General features: G+C 45.9%; 4 protein-coding genes across 4 annotated transcripts; 2 read left to right on the top strand and 2 right to left on the bottom strand.

Moving 5' to 3' along the window:
• Nucleotides 1-699: 699 nt before the first annotated feature.
• On the bottom strand, nt 700-2,398 carry LOC115766839 (NADH dehydrogenase (ubiquinone) complex I, assembly factor 6 homolog). The gene is made up of 5 exons (XM_030710882.1): nt 2,322-2,398; nt 1,905-2,226; nt 1,724-1,838; nt 1,036-1,661; nt 700-971 (listed from the first exon to the last, which is right to left on the bottom strand). The coding sequence occupies exons 2-5, from the start codon at nt 2,120-2,122 to the stop codon at nt 890-892; spliced, it is 1,041 nt and encodes a 346-aa protein (XP_030566742.1). The 5' UTR covers nt 2,123-2,226; nt 2,322-2,398; the 3' UTR covers nt 700-889.
• Nucleotides 2,399-2,638: 240 nt separating this feature from the next.
• On the top strand, nt 2,639-16,868 carry LOC115766827. Its single transcript, XM_030710862.1, has 3 exons — nt 2,639-2,724; nt 13,112-15,877; nt 15,929-16,868. Exons 2-3 carry the CDS (start codon nt 13,121-13,123, stop codon nt 16,190-16,192), a joined length of 3,021 nt encoding a protein of 1,006 aa, XP_030566722.1. The 5' UTR covers nt 2,639-2,724; nt 13,112-13,120; the 3' UTR covers nt 16,193-16,868.
• LOC115766907 (WD repeat-containing protein 7) lies at nt 3,133-11,370 on the top strand. The gene is made up of 2 exons (XM_030710985.1): nt 3,133-3,967; nt 5,505-11,370. The coding sequence occupies exon 2, from the start codon at nt 5,654-5,656 to the stop codon at nt 10,244-10,246; it is 4,593 nt and encodes a 1,530-aa protein (XP_030566845.1). The 5' UTR covers nt 3,133-3,967; nt 5,505-5,653; the 3' UTR covers nt 10,247-11,370.
• Nucleotides 16,869-16,953: 85 nt separating the features above from the next.
• On the bottom strand, nt 16,954-19,942 carry LOC115766908 (translation initiation factor eIF-2B subunit epsilon). Its single transcript, XM_030710986.1, has 6 exons — nt 19,791-19,942; nt 19,579-19,703; nt 18,210-19,276; nt 17,912-18,145; nt 17,556-17,842; nt 16,954-17,241 (listed from the first exon to the last, which is right to left on the bottom strand). The coding sequence occupies exons 1-6, from the start codon at nt 19,881-19,883 to the stop codon at nt 17,011-17,013; spliced, it is 2,037 nt and encodes a 678-aa protein (XP_030566846.1). The 5' UTR covers nt 19,884-19,942; the 3' UTR covers nt 16,954-17,010.
• Nucleotides 19,943-20,014: the final 72 nt, after the last annotated feature.

The raw sequence follows: 20,014 nt of genomic DNA, 5'->3' as shown, positions 1-20,014 counted from the left end.
TTGTTTTTTATTTTTTATGTATTTTTTGTATATTTTATATTATGTTTATGTACGACTTTTGAGCTTGTTTCATTTAATTTATGCCCGTTTATTACTTATTCACTTTCTTTACGCTAAGTTGTTATATGATTTTTTTGTTGTTGTTTTTTTTCGGCTACTCTGTTCTTATTGGAATTGGCCGCCACTGTATAGAAGTAACCGTATTTCTTTATTGCGTTTGTCTATCCTTGTCGCTTTGCTTCTGCCCGACCAGCTCTGAGCTGAGTTTGCAGTGAGTGGTAGAAAGAGAGGGCGAGAGAGGGCACAATAAATATCCGTTAATTTTGTAGAAGCAACGAAACATAGAGAGCGGCAAAAAAAAATTCTTATTGCATTTGCATGTACTGGAAAAAAAAAATGGCGTGTATTCAATAATAGTTGGGCCTGAACAAAAACAAATTCTAATTTGTATTAATTTGAACTTACCATAAAATGTTGATATGAATACAAAATTTAATTATTTTTGTTGCTTGGTTCATTTAGACTTAGAACGGTGCTTGGAATTCGAAGTGCGCCTGGCGCACGGCTCCGTTTGCAAATAATTGCAATAACACACAATGGGTACATTAATATTAATTTGTAAGAAACATTCATTTAAAATTTGCGACACATTTCATATGTTTTATTTTGATTCTTTGCTCTAACACTAAAAACTAAAAAAAAAAATCCACAACGCGCTACTTTCAAGAAACAGCAGCAACTACAAAGCATCGATACACACTGTGCGCCAGTGTTGGGCATCGATTCTGTTATCGATCCTCTGGTAACAGATTCAATGAATTCTTTTTAGGTAATTGATTTTAATAATTAACAAATTTCAACAGTCCGTACACTAATGATAATTTCAATTTCAGTATTTGTTGAACAGCGTTTTCCAGAAGAGACGCGCCGGCAACATAGTGTCCCGCTTAATGCAACTGGGATGCGTAAGCCTGAAATTATGCAGAGTGAAAACGTTTAAATTGATATTTAAATTGTTTTTTTGTTCTCACTTACTGAAAGCGCGCCCGGCGCAAGCGCTCCAAGTAGCCCTCTGTGGGCACGGCTGGCAGAAATATCTTGCGCACAAGCCGCGGCATTTGCGGCAACAGCTGCCGCGTCAGTTTTAAATGTGCATTGGCCGCACTCGCCACCTCGAAGATGCACTCCTCGACGCCCTTGTCATCACGCTGGCTGCGCAGGATACGCTCTTGACTGACGCCATGCCGCACCAGCACCTCGAGCGGCACACAAACCGCTTGCTGGCGTCCGGCATGCGGTATGGCACGCAACAGCATCGAAATGCCCTGTGCCTTGCCCAAATGCGAGGCAGCATGATCCACTTGTATATCCTGTATGCCGCTCAGCTGCACTAGCAGATGCAGCAGAGATGAGCACGTCTGATCGGCATAGTCCTCCAGCTCGCGTATCGTCTCGAATGCTTGATTGGGCGCACGCTCGCGTGCGGTAACCAGCCGGCGTAAATATAGCTTGTTCAGCTTGGTTGTGCCCACCGTGCGTCGCAGTTCGCGCAGCACGGGCTGATCCTTGACATAGGAATTACTCGTCTTGGGCTCGAAGCACTTGTCTATGGAATCGTACCAAAACTTAAGCCGCAATTTAGCTATTTGTGGCTCGCTCAGCTGCAAGCACTCAATTACGTTTATATACTGTGTGTAATGTGCGTCATATTCTGTACACTTACCTGGGCGCCCACGGCGCGGGAGACCTCCACATTGAAGGCGCGAAGTGCAAATGCCGCGGGACGCAGCTCCTTTGGCAGTAGCAGAGTAGTCAAATAGTTCTCATAATCGAATTTTCTGTGCCGATTTTATGTAGAAACATTAAGTAGTGTTGCAGGCAATGCGCCATGTGGCTTTACTTACTCCACCAGGCCCATGCAATATTTGGCACCAAATTTATCTTCTCTGCTGACCGCTTCTGTTGTTTGTGTTGTTGTGGCCTTAGGCTGCTGTTGCTGTTGTTTTCGCGGCTCCTTTTGTGGCTTGTGGACGTGGGTGGTAGCGCCACTGCTGCTTGCATGCCTGGACACAATTTGGGTGACAAATAATTGTCCATTGCTATTTTGTAACAGCCGCCGCATTTGTTATTTATTTTCACTTAACAGAGCTGCTCCCCACTTAACAGAGCCGCTCCTCACTGTGGTGCTACCAGACTCGAATAAGTTCGATAAGTGGTTACAGTATGCTAATTGGAGTCGAGGACAAACAGAATTGCTAAATTAAAAAGCTTTTTACGTACGGAGCGTAGCAAATCACAAATATCATATTTAATATTCGTACAGTTCGCAATATAACATGTCGTTTACCCAAAAGGATTCTATAAAAAAAGTTTGCGACACAGGTGTTGTTTACAGAAACCAAATATACAATATTATTTCATTTCTGGTTAAAAATTTCAATATTGTTATTGCCCGTTTTTTATGTTAATGATTTATTTATGGTTAAATTTATGGCCTACAATATCAATCTGTTGAAAAGATATTGACAAATCTGGGCTATCAAAGATTTAAAATTTTCGATTAATCGATGTATATACGTTAAGCAACCCTACAGCATAACACTCATCGCTGGTTTTCTTTTCTAGCCGCCATTCAAAAGAGTGTGTGTCAAGAGCATTTTGTCGTAAATTTAAAAGAACGTGCAGCAAAAGTTAAAAACAAACAAAACAAAACATTTTTAGACGGTAAGTACACAGTTCTGTTTATCGTTTACAATTCCATTGTGATTAAATCGTTAATAATACAAAAGAAAGCAACAGCAACAGCTACCTTCATGTTGACAAGCGTGTGTTTGTTTATTTACATATGTGCTTCCATATTTCAAAATGTGTTTTAAGTAATCTAGACTAGCAAATTGCAGCAAACACTTATGCTATTCGAAATATATGATAAGTATGCTCAAAATGAATTAATTCTTGTTTGACAAGCGCATGTACATTGTTGACTGCGTTGTCCGTTGGACAATAGGTAACGACATTACGTTTCAAGCATGTGTAAAAAGTTCAGTCAAGGTCGCAAGAGTACGCAAAACTTGCATTAAATGTATTTTAAGCATTTCATCGGTTCGAAATGTGCGTTGAAACAATAAAAAACGCTAAAAAACAATGACATTTAAGCAAAATATCAAAATTGTTGTGCAGAGTTGTCACCCAATTAAAAATTGCATGAATGTATCGTGTCGTTGGGCGTTGTGACAACTCTAGCAATTTATCGACAATTTTTAGCCTACGGTCGATATCTTCATTGCTTTTTCCTGTGCTCAGCAGATTTTCGTGTGCACCAAAATAAAAAAATAGAAAATAAATAAAAAAAATAAAAAAAAAATAGAAAAAAACATATAGAATATACAAAGTGAAAACCAAGTGATAGTTAAAGTGAACGGATATCTATGTATATGCCTTGAGTCGAAACAGTACAACAACAATTTGTATGAAAGTGTTATAATATAGCTGCGAAAACCCCCAATGGGCAAAATAGTATAAATACATATGAGAAAAATCGCTAATCGCGATAGCAATAACATAAAGAGCAACAACAACAGTGTATATATATATATATATATATATATATGTGTGTGTGTGTTGTAATTGAACGGATAGCGACAGCCACACACGGGGCCCAGCAGTAAAAAAAATATAAAAAATATAACAATCGACAGAGTGTATTCAAATTAGAATCGTGAGTTGACGACGACGACGACGACATTCCATAACTGCGCTGCGTGGTAGCCAACAGTTATTCGCAACGCCAAAAATGCAGCAGCAGTACTCGGATCAGGATCAATAGCAGGCCCTGCAAACAAAAAAAATAAAAAATAACACAAAGCAACAAAAACACCCAAGCGAAACGAGTGGAGTGGGAGAGGAGGCCATCACGCGCCAACCAATACGGAAACAGCAGCAGCAACAACAACAACAACAGCAAAATGTTAGCTAAATGCTAAGTTATCTACAATTACTATTTATTGGCGGGTCTACACTTCTGTGTGCTTGTGTGTGTGTGTGTGTGTTTGCAACCCAATTGGGCAGCCCATTTTAATCATTTTTCAAGCCCAAAATGCACAACGCACGCGTCGTCATCTCCAATTAATTTAGCATGTTATAGAATTTGATGAGCGGCTCTGCTCCATCTGTGGTGTCCAGTTAGCATATGTAGTTGCCATATTGTCTCAGTTACTGCAGCTAATTGCCTGCGCGCGCGTCTGCTGCTGCTGCTGCTGGTGACGTACATACATATGTATATATGTGACAGTCTGGCTAGGCTGTCCATCCATCCATTTGTTTGTCCGGCCACACTTGCCATTTACTTGCGCTACTCTGTTGTCTTGTGCACATACATATGTGTATATATTGTCTTTATTGTCTAGAAATTAACTCGAAACGCAGTTGTTTTTCTTACTTTTTCTTTATTTTCTTCATCCTGGTCACATATTGTTTGCCCAGGGTGGGTGGCGTTGCGAGGGAGGTATTTTTTTTTTTACCCGCAAGGTTGTCTCCAGCGCCTCAATTGTATAACACAATTTTGTTTGTTTGCGTGCCTGTATGTGTGTCTGTGTGGGTGTGTGCGTGCCGTGTTTATCTTTTGATATTCAATACGCTGACTTTGCAATCTCTCCTAAGTCTTTACAGTAATGTATCTTTATGGTGCACTCTCGCTTAAACTAAAACATATGTTGCTGCGTCTACAGTTAAATTGTTTCATATAAAACAAACGGCTTAATTTGAATGCTTTTACTATTTTATAGTCACTTTGGCTGAAATGAGTGTGTGTAAAAAATGTGTTATTTCAATTCCAGCTTAAAGGGCGGCCACATGACTCACTTTCCATATGCCGTTTATTGTTCCGTCTTCTTTGTGCCGCATCCGTAAACATTTCGCTGGCAGCGCAGCTTATTAATATCTTCCTTTTTGTGTCGCATCCGTAAACATTCTGCTGCCAGCTTAGCTGGTCATGAAAATTGTTATGTAATATTCATGCCATATTCGCTATGATATTTTTTTTTTTGTGTGTCTATTTTCTCTTTGTTTCGCATCCGTAAAGATTCTACTGGCAGCATAAACTTGTCTATGTTATTGTTATTTTTGTTCTCGAGATAAGCTTCAGTTAAAACAACTTAAATTGTTATCAGGTATCGCATTATCAGCTAACATTCCACTCGATTCTTCTCTTTGCCCCAGAGAAATTGTAGTTTTCCAATTCAGAAACAATGCAAAACGAAACGCCGAAGAGCCTAAAGAAGAAAGCTTACACTCGGCTTCCATTGAAACCTTGTCAGAACTTTCTTCAATTCCAAATCACTTTCAAGATGAGCTTAAACGAAATACGTAGGTCAAATGAAAATCGATTTGGTGCACTATCAGAATTTTTCACTGTATGTTTACACACGCACACACACACACACACTCGAGTGTGTAGCCCCGCCAAGCAACGTTGTGGTCCAATGTTTACTAATAAATTCTTACAGAGAACAACAACAACAAGAACAAGGCGAAAACGATATTTGCCCACAGATACACACGCACAGCATAAAGCGAACATAGTCAGCATAAGAGGAGGAGGAGTTGGAGACGGAGTTGGTGTCGTGGTTTGGTCTCGTGTTTGTACCATAAAACCATGGTGAGTACGAATCTGGTTGTGCCTGTGGTGCTATGGGGTCCGACAGCGCCCACGCACTGCATATCGAGCGTCTTTCTGTCGGACGATCAATGCACACTGGTCACCGGCTGCTACGATGGACAGATCTGCCTGTGGCAAGTGGAGCCAGCCACATTAAAGATGTCACCACGCTGCCTGCTCGTTGGCCACTCGGCGCCAGTGCTGTGCCTGGTGCGCGCCTCGCTGCTGCCGGAGAATAATTTTCTAGTCAGTTCATCGGAGAACGGTGAGATGTGCACCTGGGATCTGATCGATGGCAAGTGCACCGAGGCTGTCAAGCTGCCCCAGGTGCATACACAAATCCAAAGCTATCATACCGCAAACAGCGAGGATGTGCGTCTCTTCTGCATTGGCTATTATGCCGAGATTATGGTCATGGATCCGTTTAGCCTGGAGGTGATCTATGTGCTCAGCTCCAAGGTGAAGCCCGATTGGATATCTGCCATACATGTGCTGCGTCCGATGCGCCGCAAAGATGATGTCGTGCTGGCCATCACGACCACCGGCACCGTCAAAGTCTGGACATTGACGGGCAACGAGAACAAGCACGCGGAGCCCATCTACGAGAACGAGTCGAAGGAGATACGTTGCCTGAATGCCATCACCATGAACTGTTGTGCACAGAATCAGCGCACTGTGCTCCTGGTTTGCACCAAATACTGGCAGATCTACGATGCCGGCGACTTTACCGTGCTCTGCTCGGTAATAGCCCCGGCTCGGGAACGTTGGCAGGGCGGCGATTTTATCACCTCGGATCGTGTTATGCTCTGGACGGATGAGGGCAAGGGATATTTGTATAAGTTACCCGCAAATTGTATACCCGATAACAAGGAGTTCCATTCCAAGAGCGTCGTACGCGATGCACCCTATCTGTACTATGTGCTGCAGCATGCCGGCGACAAGGTGCTCTCGTGCCCGCCGGCCATGAAGCTGTTGATGGGCCAGCAGACACATTTTCTGTTGCGCGGCGACTCCGAGGGCTATATATCGGTATGGAATGTGCCGGAGGTGCCATTGGATAACATTAGCATATTGCAGGCCAAGCAAATGCCGCCTCGCATACAGAAGCCGCATGTCTGCACTTCGCTGGTGGAGGCCTGGTCGATTATGGATCCACCGCCGGTGGGCATACTCGACCAGCTGTCGCGCATCACGGAGTCGCCGGTGAAGCTGACATCCAGCATTTATTTGCCACAGCAGAGCCGTTTGGTCATCGGACGCGAAGATGGCAGCATTGTGATTGTGCCGGCAACACAGACGGTTATGATGCAGCTGCTCGTCGGGATTAAGCAGAACTTCAGTGATTGGCCCTCGCATCAGATACTGTATGGGCATCGCGGACGCGTCAATTGCTTGCTGTGCCCGTCCATGGTGCATCCGCGCTACGAGAAATCCCATCTGCTCTCCGGCGGCATTGATTTCGCCGTGTGCTTATGGGATTTGTACAGCGGCAGTCTGTTGCATCGGTTCTGTGTGCATGCCGGTGAGATAACACAGCTGCTCGTGCCGCCGGAGAGCTGTAGTCCGCGTATACTTAAATGCATTTGCTCGGTGGCCTCCGATCATTCGGTCACCCTGGTTAGTTTGCAGGAGCGCAAATGCGTTACGCTAGCGAGTCGCCATCTGTTTCCGGTTGTGACCATCAAATGGCGTCCACTCGATGATTTTCTCATTGTCGGCTGCTCTGATGGCAGTGTCTATGTTTGGCAAATGGAAACGGGTCACTTGGATCGTGTGCTCCATGGCATGCTCGCCGAGGAGGTGCTCTCTGCCTGCGATGAGCAGGCTCTGGACGAGGGCGGCACCGGTGGCGGCAATTCGGGCAGCGGTGCTGCCAATTCGGCCAGTGAGATGGGCATGGCCAATCCGGCGGTGCATTTCTTTAGGGGACTCAAGTCGCGCAACATGAACGCCATACGGCATGCCACACAGCGCGGCATCCATCAGCTGCAGCAGCTGCAGGGCCACAATCAGGGCAACATTGATTTATTGATGAAGCATCGCAGCAATCCGCTGGTCATACAGGGTTTGCGTACCAATCCCAAGGATGCCGAGAGTCACATACTCTTCTTCGATATCGAGGGCCTGATATTCGAGCTGCACAGCGAGGAATATGCACAGATGTCGCCCGCCGCCTTGGAGGCGCTCGGTGTGCATCTGCAGCATCCCAAGGATGGCAAATCGATGCACATTGATGCGAGCAAAAAGATCGGTGACTTCTTCAGCAAGGTCAAGAACAAGGCCGTCGATGTGGAGAAGATACTCAAGGACAAGGACAAGCACGGACTGGTGCAGAAGTTCAAAGAGAAGACGGAAATTGTCGAGAAGAAGGTGCAGGCCAAGGTGGAGAGCCTGCAGAAGGCCGTTGAATCGCACGAGGAGCAGCCGCAAGATCTAAGGAGTAAGATTGCATCCAAAATGGAGGTGACGCATGTCATGGAAGTGGCACAGCTTCTGCTCTCGCTGCTGCACTCCTGGGGCCTCGATCCGCATCTGGATAAGGTATGCGAATCCCAGCTGGGTCTGCTGCGTCCCATTGTGCCCATCTCGTACGGTGTGCTCTCCAAGGCGGGCTACATGTCCCTGCTGCTGCCCACCTGGCAGAATAACTATGCCATACCGCCGGGACTGCTCCAGCAACCCTCCAGCTCCAAGAAGCGTCCGCTGCCCGAGGAACTGCAGCGTCTGGAGCACTTGACGGCCATTTTTACATCCCGTCTGCACTGGGAACTAAGCACCACATTGACATCGAATCACATACTGGCACTGGTCGCCATGTCCAATACGCTGATGTCCATGAGCGCCGCCTCATTTCTGCCAGACAGCGAGAAGCACAAGAAGCTGCAGCGTTTGGCCCAGCGTGCCGACTCCACGCTGAACAGCGAGGAGGAGCGCGAGGAGCTGCTCGCCCATCACACCTCACAGATCAAGCAGGGCTGGAGCCTGCTGTCCACACACCATTGCTTCCTCTTGCCCGACAAAATCGAGGCGCTCGAGCCCAAGAAATTCAAGCGTCCACAGGTCGAAATGATGGTCAAGCGCTGGCAGCATCATTGCATCGAGATACGCGAAGCAGCGCAACAGATACTGCTCGGCGAACTCACCCGCATGGGCAAGAAGGGACGCAAACAGCTCGTCGAGAGCTGGGCACAGTATTTGCCACTCTATACGCACACCGAGCCCATTGTCGGCGCCCAGCAGATGGCGAATAGTCAGGCGGGTGGCGGCTCTGGCGGAGGTGGCTCCGGTGGTGCTGGCGGTGGTTCTGGTGGTGCTGGCGGTCCCAACTCTCTGGTGGGCAACGGCGGCAGCTCATTGTCGGGCGGCCAGGTGATTGCTGGCGGCGCAGGCGTTGGCATTGGCGGCTCCGGCGATCAGCAGGATGAGGACTATGAGGAGGAGGAGGAGGAGATCATACGCAAGCCGTCCAGTCTGTCGGAGCTGAAGCGCAAACAGACCACCGCCGTCATACTGCTGGGCGTCATTGGCGCCGAATTCGGTCAGGATATATCGCAGGAGTCGCCGAATCATCGGGGCAGCATCAGTCTGGGCCATGCCAACGAGCGTCGCAAATCCTCCGTGGTCGAGGGCTTCGGCATTGCCAACAATCTGGCCCGTCTCACCTCCATGGCGCTGGCCCATCTGCTGTACGCGCCGCCATCGCCCAAGCTGCCGCAGTATACGCCGCTGCGTCGTGCGGCCATCGATCTGTTGGGCCGCGGCTTTACCGTCTGGGAGCCCTATCTGGACGTGTCCAAGGTGCTGCTCGGCCTGCTGGAGATCTCGTGCGAGGGCAAGGAGGTGCCCAACTTAAATTACAAATTGCCATTGACACCGCAAGCGGATGCCTGTCGCACGGCGCGTCACGCACTCCGGCTAATCGCTACGGCACGGCCGGCGGCCTTCATCACGACCATGGCCCGGGAGGTGGCACGCTACAATACGATGCAGCAGAATGCCCAATCGATCAATACGCCGTTGACCCAGTCTGTGCTGTACAAGGCCAAGAGCGAGATATTGCAATGCGTGGAGATGCTAATTGATAAAATGCAATCGGAGATTGCTGGACTGCTGGTCGAGGTCATGGATATTGCGTTGCACTGCGTCGACAGCAATGAGCTGAAGAGTCGCGGCCTGGCCGAGCTGTGCCCGGCCATCTGTAAATTCAACCAAATCTCGCATTGCGCCCAAACACGACGCATTGCCGTCGGCGCCAATAGCGGCAATTTGGCCATCTACGAGCTGAGGCAGAATAAATGCCAAATGATACCCGCCCATACGCATCCGATCACCTCGTTGGCCTTCTCGCCCGATGGCAAATATTTGGTATCTTATTCGTGTACCGAGAATCGTTTGTCCTTCTGGCAGACGAGCACCGGCATGTTCGGTCTGGGCCAGTCGCAGACGCGCTGCACCAAGGGCTACTCAACGGCGCCCATACCGGATGTGTCGCGGCTGAATCCGATGCGACTGGCCAAGCTGGTCTGGATTAACAATCGCACCGTGACGCTTATGCTGGCGGATGGCTCTGAGACGCGATTCAATGTTTAAAATTTCAAGCGAACGATTAACAACGAGTTTCATTTCAACGACTATCGATAGCGATTTATCGATAATATTCACTTGCATACATCTATCGTTATCGATTTATCGATCGACATATTAAGGATTATCGATTTATCGAGCAACATTAGGTATTATCGATCAACGTTTATTGTTATCAATTCATCGATCAACATGTAATTTTGTGGATTTATCGATTAACATTGATTGTTATCGATCTATCGATCAACATTTATTGGTATCCATTCGTCGATCAACATTCATCGTTATCGTTCTATCGATCAACATTTTATTGCTATCAATTCGTCGATCAACATTCATCGTTATTGATTTATCGATAAACGCCCATCGATAGTCCCAAGAATAGAGCGGAGTCAACGTCGTTAGGCCACATACTGAGCAGCCGAGCTGCATACTATTTAGGCAATCAACAACGCGGGCTTCAAAAGCGAGCGACACGATCATCAACTAAAACAATAAATAGACAACAAATAAATAGTAAACAATAAAAAGTCAATAAAAAAACAGGCAAACCCAATATGAGAAAATAAAACCAACTGTTATTTATTATGTATAATATATATAAATATTTGTATTTGTATACATATGTATTTTAATTGTATTTTGTGCGATTTTAAAACGTTTTTTCCTGGCATTGTTTAAGAAACCAAAAAACAAAAACAAAATAGAAGAAAAACTAATTCAAACAGCGCCCGAAACAGACTTTCGATAACCAAAACAATTTGCCCAATGCATATTATTGAGGGTACTCCCTTCGAAATTACTTTTTTTTTTGTTTTAAGTTAATTTTCTTTTTATCTTTTACCATATTTTTTTTTTTTAAATATATTATTTTATATGCGCAAATCGTTTTGGTTTTCGGCAGTTGAGAACTTCGCTGTTTAATATTTATGTAATGCGTGTATTCTGTAGTTCTAAGAGAAGCTAAATGCTATTTGTTTTGTTAAAGAAAAATATATACATATAAAAGAAACACAAAAAAAAAACTATAAATTATTAAAAGCAAAAAAAAAAAATACTACAAAATGCGACCGAAAGCAACTTAACAAAAACACAACTACATTTGTTTAAACAAAATGGAATTGAAAACTAAAGCAAAAAAAAAAAAAAAAAAAAAGAAACTCCAACCAATACAAACAAAGAATGAATGCTGTTATTACTACTTACTATTGTAATTATTACTATTATGATTATTATAATTAATATTATTATTGATATTGATATTTGTTAAACCTAATGTATTGTTATTATCTATCTACAACTATTAAAAAACAACAACAAAATACATGTATTGCGCAAAGTTGCTACTTTATAAAGAAAGAAAGAAAAAAAAACATAAAAATAGTTAAGAACAATTAAAAAAAATAAACACACTTTTTGTTTTTATATAAATTAAGTTAAAAATTTAAAAAAGTTACTACTTTTTCGGCTTAATATATATATATATCTATTTGTTTGTTATTCATTTTGCAATTAGCAAACTCTAAAGTTAAACTTGAATTCAATTTAAGAGAACAATTAAATGCAAAAAAAAAAGCTTAGCAATATTACACACACACACGCACGCAATTGTGTTAGTCCCTTATCTGTATTTATATCTGTATGTTTTGTATAGGCTAAACACACACACACACACACACTACTACACAAAGATATATATAAATATATACGACAGATTATGACAAATGAAAAATGAAATAAATTGTATTTGTGCTTAATTTGAATTACGAATATGTGTATGTATGTGTATATTCGAGGTCCTTCAATCAAAGTATTACGCAAAATGAAAAAATGAACGAAAAAATAAACATAAAAAATTAATAAAATATATATATATATATATATAGACATGCAAGAAATAAAGTCAAACGAAACATAAATTAATTGCGTTGTGTTTGTTATTAAATTTTAATTAGTTCTTAAGGGAATATCCCAAATGTTTGAATGTAGAAATTGCGACAATTTGTGAAGTGTTTTTTGCTTAAGGAAAGTTCAAGGAATTTATTTTTAAATATTTTAACAAAGATTATAACTATTATTTATCTGGTATTTCAAGCTGGGTTATGTCTTCCATCAACTATTGTCTCTTTCTATATCCATGTCTTGTTTATAAAACTAGGCTTAGCTGCATTTTAAACACTTTTTTACAAGTCAGATCTTATATATACATATAGCTACGATCTGTCAGAGATATAGTTTTTAGTCAAAAATGCTTTTGTTTTTTAAGAAAAGAACAAAATATTTCATATTTATATCGCTCTCTCCCTCTACTCTGCCTTTCTCTCTCTCTCTCTCTCTCTCTCTCTTTCTCTCTCTATCTCATAGGGCATTGTTTAACTCATCAGACCTTATCTTTTCTGCTTAATATGTGATCAAAAGTGTTTTATCATAATATAGATGAAGGTATACAAATCTTTGCCCAATTATTCAGTTTTATCGAAGCTAAACTCATTCCAGATAGGATACATATATTAAAAGCAGAGTAGAAGAAGCCCATAAAGAGGCAGAGCTGTATGCTTCCGTATAAGCAAATTTTTGTAAATCACAGTTTTAAGTGCGAAAATTTTGTAAAGATCGGAAAACAAGCTCCGAAGCTAAACAAGAACGCGTTTTCCTTGACGGTTTGCTAAGGGAAGAGGAAACACAGTTGAGCTTGTGTGTGTGTGTGTGTGTGTGTGTGTGTGTGTGTGTGAGTATCTTCTAGGGGGAAGGTAGCATGTTTGTAAGGACAGCTGGACACAGGGTAGCTCCTGGTCGGATCAGTTCGACTGGCTGTTGAATAGGTTTCAATTTATAAGGAATGGCTAATCAAGGGCTTTTAAAATTTTACAGCTGGCGAAAATGCCCGAAACGGAGACCAGAAGCACCGGCCAACGGGGTAGGCCCCGGAAGGCAGCCGCCGCGTTGCGCAAGATCGCGCGCGTCTCCAACGACGAGGATGAGATGATGGAAGCGGGAAACAACAAGGCAACGCAGCCGTTAAACCAAAGCAAAGCCGTGAAAACGAGCGAAACTGAGCAAAAGCACGAGCACGGACTGGACGAGGATATCGAAGATGAGGATGCCGAGCCCGTCGACCATGATCTGGACACTGAGGACGTGGATGACGCCGAGGAGGATGATGAGGAAGAGGAGGAGGAGCCAGAGCCGGAACCGGAGCCGGACAGCAATGAGGCAAGCGATCCCGATGAGCAAGTGGAGCCGCCTGCCTTCAGCCTGGCCACGCTCGGGCTGCAGCGCGTGGGCAGCGCTCCGCCGCCAAAACCGAAGACCCAAAAGGCGCCCATCCTAACGCTGAACGCACGCGGCATGCCCGCCCGCATACGCAGGCCCAATCCGCTCTTCTACGACGAGAACATCATCAATGATGATAAGCCGTTGCGCGTCAGTCTGGCGCCCAAAAAGGGTTCGGCGCGCGGCTCCGGCGACAGTCCCAGCAAGCTGCTGACCACGCCCTCCAAGGTGCTAAAGAAACGCAAGGGCGTCGTCTCACGCTATATGCGCTCCAATGATAGCAACAATGGCGCCTCCACATCCAACTCAGCTGCAGATGCGGCCGCCTCGGACACGCCCACATCCGCGGGCAAGCAAAAGAAGACGCCGGCCAAGCTGCCGACGACACCAACATCCGCCAGCAAGGCACAACAGCAGCAGCATCAGCAGCAGCATACGCAGCAGCAGCTTCCGCAGCTGGCGGGTCATCTGCGACCTGGTCGTGGCGCCACGAGTGGCACGAAGGGCGCCGCAGCTGCTGCGGCCGCTGCCGCTGCCGAGGAAGCCGTACGCAAAGCGGAGGCCCAGGCGCTGGCCAACAAACGTTTGGGCCAATCGATTGGGCTGCGCCTGCGCAATCTGCTCAAGCTGCCAAAGGCGCACAAATGGGCCATTGCCGAATGGTTCTACTCGTACATCGACAAGCCGCTCTTCGATTGCAAATACGATTTCATGAATCATGTTAATGAGCTGGCGCCGCGTCTCGGCACACGGAAATTGAATCGCCACGAATGGGTGAACATCAGGCGACGCATGGGTCGACCGCGACGCTGTTCGGCCGCCTTCTTTCATGAGGAGCGGCGCGAGCTGGAGCGGAAGCGTCAGCTGATGCGCACGCTGCAGTGCCGCAAGCCCGGCGAGCTCAAGGACACGCTGCTACTGGCAGATATGCCCGAAAAGATACCGATGCCGCTGCCATTGGGCACCAAGGTGACGGCACGTTTGCGTGCGCCGCAGGACGGCATCTTTGCGGGCACAGTGGCCGCCTATGATTCACTGAATGCCATGTATCGTGTCACGTTCGAGCGACCCGGCCTGGGCACACAGTCGATACCGGACTATGAGATTGTGTCCGAGAACTTTCACGAGATGCTGCCGCTGCACAGCTTCACCAAAGACTTTCGGCCCAACTTGATGAGCATCTATCAGACCAACAACATGGGCTACACCACCAATTTGGGCTTCACCACGAACCTGGCGAGCAGCTTTCAGGGCAAACGTCATCCACTTGTCGCCGCCGGCAGCAACCAGAACAGCAACAATCCGGCGACGACGACGCCGCAAAAGCATCTGGCCAACAACAATGCGGCGGCACGGAATGCGCTCAGCATGAAATTGAACAAGAGTGATCCGCTGCTGGGACAGGATGCCATCGGTGAGAGTCCGATGAGAATGCAGCTGGTGCGACATCATGGCTATCCTATGAAGCTGCTCGAGCATTTGGTCTTGCTGCAGAACTATATTGCGCTGAAGGAGGAAAAGATACAGCGGCTGAGCAAAATGAACGACACCGCCGAGCTGGCCATGGGCGAGCTGATGGGCCAGGAGGAGGTCGCCGACCATAGTCGCCGTCAATTCCGCGATGATTTCCAGCGTCGCTATGCCTCCAACATTATATTTATCGAACGGCTCAATGGCGATCTCATGTACGAGCTGACCAAGGTGCAGGAGCTGTCCAGCAGCCTCACCCGCAATCCCAATGTCCAGGCCATGATATCTCCGACGCTGTTGCGCGAGGAATGTCGCGCCAAGGCCAGCCAAACCGTCGACGAGATGAACAAGGGCGTTGTGAAAAGTGAACGGATGGTCACGCTGCTCAAGAATTTGACCACGCTGCTGATTGTTACCCAGAATCTGGATAGCGATTGGGAGGCGGGCGAGGTGAACAAGGTGCTCGAGGGCTGCATCGAGGAGGTGCGCAGCAATCTTGTGTCCAGCGCCAACAGTGAGGTGTTCCAGAAGAGCGTGCAGCTGCGACTCGAGTATATTGCTCTGGACATCAATCGGAACATTGAGGAGCGCAGCTTCAGCCAGGCATCCGCCGCTAAATCACCAAAGTCAGCCAAATCCGAAGCGGGCAAAGCGACTAACACAAAACGTACACCATCAGCTGCTGCTCCGGCAATGGACAAGGATAAGCCAGAGCAGAGTTTGGATGAAGCGAAAGAGAAACGCGAGAAATCTAAGCAATTAGTTGAGTCCGATGTGGAGCCCATGGATGTGGACAGTGAACAAGAAGATGAGACCAAGGCCGACGAGGAGAAAAAACAAAATGACGATGAAGATGATGCAGATGCCGATGCAGATGCTGATGCTGATGCCGACGCGGATGGAGATGCAGATGTAGATGCGGATAGAGATGCGGATGCCGATGGAGATGCAGATGCAGATGCAGATGCAGATGCCGATGACTCGGATGCGGTGGATAAGCCAGAGAAAACAGCAGCAGCTGAGGTGGATGCCACAAATGCCGATGATTGTGCCGAGGATACGCAAATAACCATCGAATCCATGAAGGAGTCAGAAGATGAGAGTCAGTCGCATGACGAAAAGGATGAGGATAAGACAGAAGGCGCTGTCATTAAGGTGCTGGCTGCTGGCGACGAGTCTGACTCGCAAGAGTTCCAATATGAAAAGTAGCGAACAGCGAGAAGCAAGTAGCGAGTAAAGTTGCTAGTAACGAGTAGCGAGGAACGAGCAAGGGGTACAGTTGCTAGTAACGAGTAAAAAGTAGCGAATAAAGTTGCTAGTAACGAGCAACGAGTAACGATTAAAGAGTAGCGTGTTAAGTTGCTAGCAATGGGCAACGAGTAAAGAGTAGCGAGTAAAGAGCCGCGAGTAATGGGCAGCGAGTAACGAGACCTAGTAATATGCACTTGAGTTAAGCCTTAGATACTTACAATTCTTAACAGCCCCCCTCCCACCCCAGCAAGTGAAGCTTACGTTATGCAGCGTCATATATTTTATATAGATATAACGTTGTTTTTTTTTTTTTTATTATTAATATTAATCAATTTTTCTATTTCGATTGCTAATATACAAATTGTATATCGATTTAGGGCGTTACGGTCAATTGTAAGCGATTATTGATGAAACGCTCCTTTGTTATATATACATCGTATATATATATGTCTAAATAAATATATATATATACACATATATTTCAATTGTAAATCAAAATTTATATATTATTGGATAGCATCCACATAAATTTCTCTGTTAACAATTGAAATATGTTTAAATTGCAAACAATTCTTTCGACTTAAATAGGGCCTATTTTTTTGTTTACAAAAAAAAACTAAAATTGTGTTTTATGTAGTTCACACAACATTTCTACTACAATTTAAATCCAAAATTCTTGAGTGTGTCGCAATAAAAATGTTGTAACAAATAAACGCAAATCGTATTTAAATAGTTTATTTCATTCTATGTAAAGGAACACAGTTGTGTCAGCTGGTCTATTCATCATCATCATCATCATCATCGTCTCCGTCATCATCATCTTCGCTGGATTGGTTCAGCCAGTCGACTAGCTTGGCGAGACTTTGCCGCAGCGTTGCGTGCTCCTGAACATCCAGTTGGCTGTACCAGGCGTGAATGGCATCCTCGGAGACGAAGTCTTTGTCGTACAGGTAATGCACTACCTGAGAGATTTTCTCACGCACCAGCTCGTTCTCTTCGCAAATGTCCTGCCCGAAAGAAACAAAATAGATTAAGTTGAATTCGTTTCCAATGGAACAAATGGAAATGATTGCTAATAAGGATATGCCTCTTTGTCGAGTTAAATTCCTTTGGGCCAAATAGAAATGGAACAGGAGTAAAGATCGCCATGAAACAAATGGAAATTAAACACCGAAAGCACAGGCAATGGAACATCATTAACAAGAACGACAAATGGAACGCTATCCAATATATATCTGACAAATTGATGAGCCTTTGGTTGAAACAGAAATGAAACAGCCGAATCTGTCCTGACGAACCCAACCCAAGCCGCGTTTAATACCTCCAAGGCCTTCAGGCAATCCAGCATGGCATCCTCGCTCTTAATATAGTTGGAGACAACAGGTCCCAGTTGCTTGAAGACGGCATTGATGGCCGCCAACACATTATTGTTGGGCGGTTCGACGATGGACTGCATGCCGAAGACAGCTTTGACGACATTGAAATTGACCTCCTTGAGTGACATGTTGTACGCATAGCGCGACGAGTTAATCTCGAGTATGAGGAAATCTGGATTCGATTTTTCCCGAAAGCCACGTGACAACGAATCGATGACCTCCGATAGAAAGACTGCAATGGCAACAAGCATGCAATTAAATAGAATTGCATTTTTTGGGTTTAGTTCAAATCGATGCGTACTGTTGGTGTCATCGGGCAGCGGTGTGGCGCCACGTGATTCATCCTCGTCCTCATCTTCGCTGGAAGAGCTGCAGTCACTGTCCACGTTCGCCAGCTGCTGCAGCTCACACATTTTGGGTATGCAGAGGGTCGTTGTTTGTGGCAGCAAAGTGTCTTCCGCATCGGAATCATCGGGATCGCCGGTTGTCAAATCGTTGACAATATAAGCAGACGGTCCAATGGCCTCCAGTTCAACTGAATAAATGGATCGCAAATTAGTTGGCTGAGTGAAAGAGTGTCAAGCGCTAGTTTTGCCTACCATGCTCCTGCTCCTCGGTGCGCTGTGTGCTGGGCGAGCTGGTGACCAGCGTGTTGGCCAGCTTTGTGTTGGCGGGCAGCACACACTTGGCGCCCAGCACGCAGCCAGCGCTAATGTTGCAATTCTCGTGGATAACCGAATTGGAGCCGATGACACAGTGCCGCAGCTGGCAATTGTCATGTATAATCACATTGGCCATAAGGAACACATTGTTCAGCTGGCAATTCTTGCCGATGCGACAATTGGCGCCAATTACGCTGCAGCTGATGCTGGTGCCGGCATCCACATGGCTGCCCGCCTGTATGACAACATTCTCCTGCAGCGCCACCTTGGATACGTTCGCCTCGTGACTCTTGTAGATGTTATCCTTGTAGAAGACATACTGCTGCTGCAGATTATAGACACTCATGTCGGGCACCAGCGGATGAGCCCAGCGGCTTATAATGTCCCGGCTGACCAGCTGATAGGATAACCAATTGTTCACCTTGTGCGCGTACTGTGCCGGCGGCAGCAGTGTCACATAGATGCGGCTGTCCAGCAGCTCCTCGTTGATGAGCAGGCCGCGCACGAAATCGTCGCGCGTCTGAAAGTCAAAATTATCGCTAAACAGCGACAGCATCGAGGGCGAACCAATTGCAATCTGCGGATCGAGCAGATTGTGATGCAGCGTAACGCACGAATTGCTGAGGAACACATCGAGCGGTATCTGATAGCGCGACTCCTTGTGATTGGCGCGCAATCGCTGGTGATAGACCAGCCGTGTATTCTGCTTGTCCACGGCAATCAGCAGCTCGTTGCCGGTGCGCTCGGCACCGCTGGCGCACTCCTTAAATATGAGCGTGGCGGCCGTGCCCTTATCAAATTTGGCCGTGCGCTTGTGCTGCTCCAGTACGGGCCGCAGATCCGCATTGGTCACTGTGTCCGCTCCCAGCAGTATGAAATTGCCACGGATCAGCGCCTTGGCATCCAGATCGCGCATCGCATCGCCAAAGCAGCGACAGCCCTCGCCGCCAATCACATGGACGGTCATCTTGAATGACCAGGAGGCATATGCGGCTATGCCCCGTCTGGGAATGAAAGCAAGCCGTGTATAAATATTAACAAACTAGAAGAAATTGCCCGGAGAATAAGATTGAGAACGCAAGTTGTATCGAAACTATCCTAGCACCTAAACTTGTGCTAAATACTCTGGCGAAGAAATGCATTTAGCCAAGAAATTTTATGCAAAACTAAGGTATATAGTTAGGAATAAATAAGCATTAGATCCAGAAACTGGTTATAAACAGATGGACACAACTGTGCGCTGCAAGTTGAGCAACAAAACGGGAATACCCCAATTGCAGCTGAACATAAATCATTTCGTACTTACTTGATGTGCTCGCGTATATCTTGCAGATATAGGCTAGCATAGACGAATACCTCCTCGACGCCGCTGCGATTTAGCGCAATTAAAGCATAATCAAGCATGCTTACATTCACCAGCGGCAGCAGCGCCTGCATATAAATAAATCAAATGTATTAAAGCAACGTGCGTGGCGAAGTCAAGCACAACAACATATTGTAATATGCATATGTACGCACCGTGGAGCCTTCGTCGGATAGCGGTTTAAAGTTCCACACATTGTTGTCGGCTATGAGAACCGCCTGGACGATTTCCTTTTGAAATTGTGACATATTTGTTTTCGTAAAATAGCCGCAAAACAAATTGCGTGCGCAAGTAACGAAATTAAAGCTAGAGCTGCTGCTGTTGCTGTTAACAGCACTGTCAGCTGACAGTGTTGGTTAACAAGTGCATTTGATTGCGT

This window comes from Drosophila novamexicana, unplaced genomic scaffold, assembly GCF_003285875.2.
Source record: "Drosophila novamexicana strain 15010-1031.04,08,12 unplaced genomic scaffold, DnovRS2.1 tig00001270-arrow-arrow-pilon, whole genome shotgun sequence".
NCBI classification, from domain to species: Eukaryota; Metazoa; Arthropoda; class Insecta; order Diptera; family Drosophilidae; genus Drosophila; species Drosophila novamexicana.
This window is presented reverse-complemented; position numbering and strand designations above follow the sequence as displayed.

What these genes read in the sequence shown, in the direction of transcription:
- LOC115766839 (XM_030710882.1), bottom strand. Translation starts at nt 2,122, where the DNA reads ATGCGGCGGCTGTTACAAAATAGCAATGGACAATTATTTGTCACCCAA. An exon ending in TATTGCATGGGCCTGGTGGA is followed by an intron (nt 1,839 to 1,904) that starts GTAAGTAAAGCC and finishes AAATCGGCACAG; the next exon opens with AAAATTCGATTATGAGAACT. An exon ending in CCCGCGCCGTGGGCGCCCAG is followed by an intron (nt 1,662 to 1,723) that starts GTAAGTGTACAG and finishes GAGTGCTTGCAG; the next exon opens with CTGAGCGAGCCACAAATAGC.
- LOC115766907 (XM_030710985.1), top strand. Translation starts at nt 5,654, where the DNA reads ATGGTGAGTACGAATCTGGTTGTGCCTGTGGTGCTATGGGGTCCGACA.
- LOC115766827 (XM_030710862.1), top strand. Translation starts at nt 13,121, where the DNA reads ATGCCCGAAACGGAGACCAGAAGCACCGGCCAACGGGGTAGGCCCCGG. An exon ending in ATGCTGATGCTGATGCCGAC is followed by an intron (nt 15,878 to 15,928) that starts GCGGATGGAGAT and finishes GATGCCGATGGA; the next exon opens with GATGCAGATGCAGATGCAGA.
- LOC115766908 (XM_030710986.1), bottom strand. Translation starts at nt 19,883, where the DNA reads ATGTCACAATTTCAAAAGGAAATCGTCCAGGCGGTTCTCATAGCCGAC. An exon ending in CACCGAGGAGCAGGAGCATG is followed by an intron (nt 18,146 to 18,209) that starts GTAGGCAAAACT and finishes CCATTTATTCAG; the next exon opens with TTGAACTGGAGGCCATTGGA. An exon ending in ATTGCCTGAAGGCCTTGGAG is followed by an intron (nt 17,242 to 17,555) that starts GTATTAAACGCG and finishes TCTTTCGGGCAG; the next exon opens with GACATTTGCGAAGAGAACGA.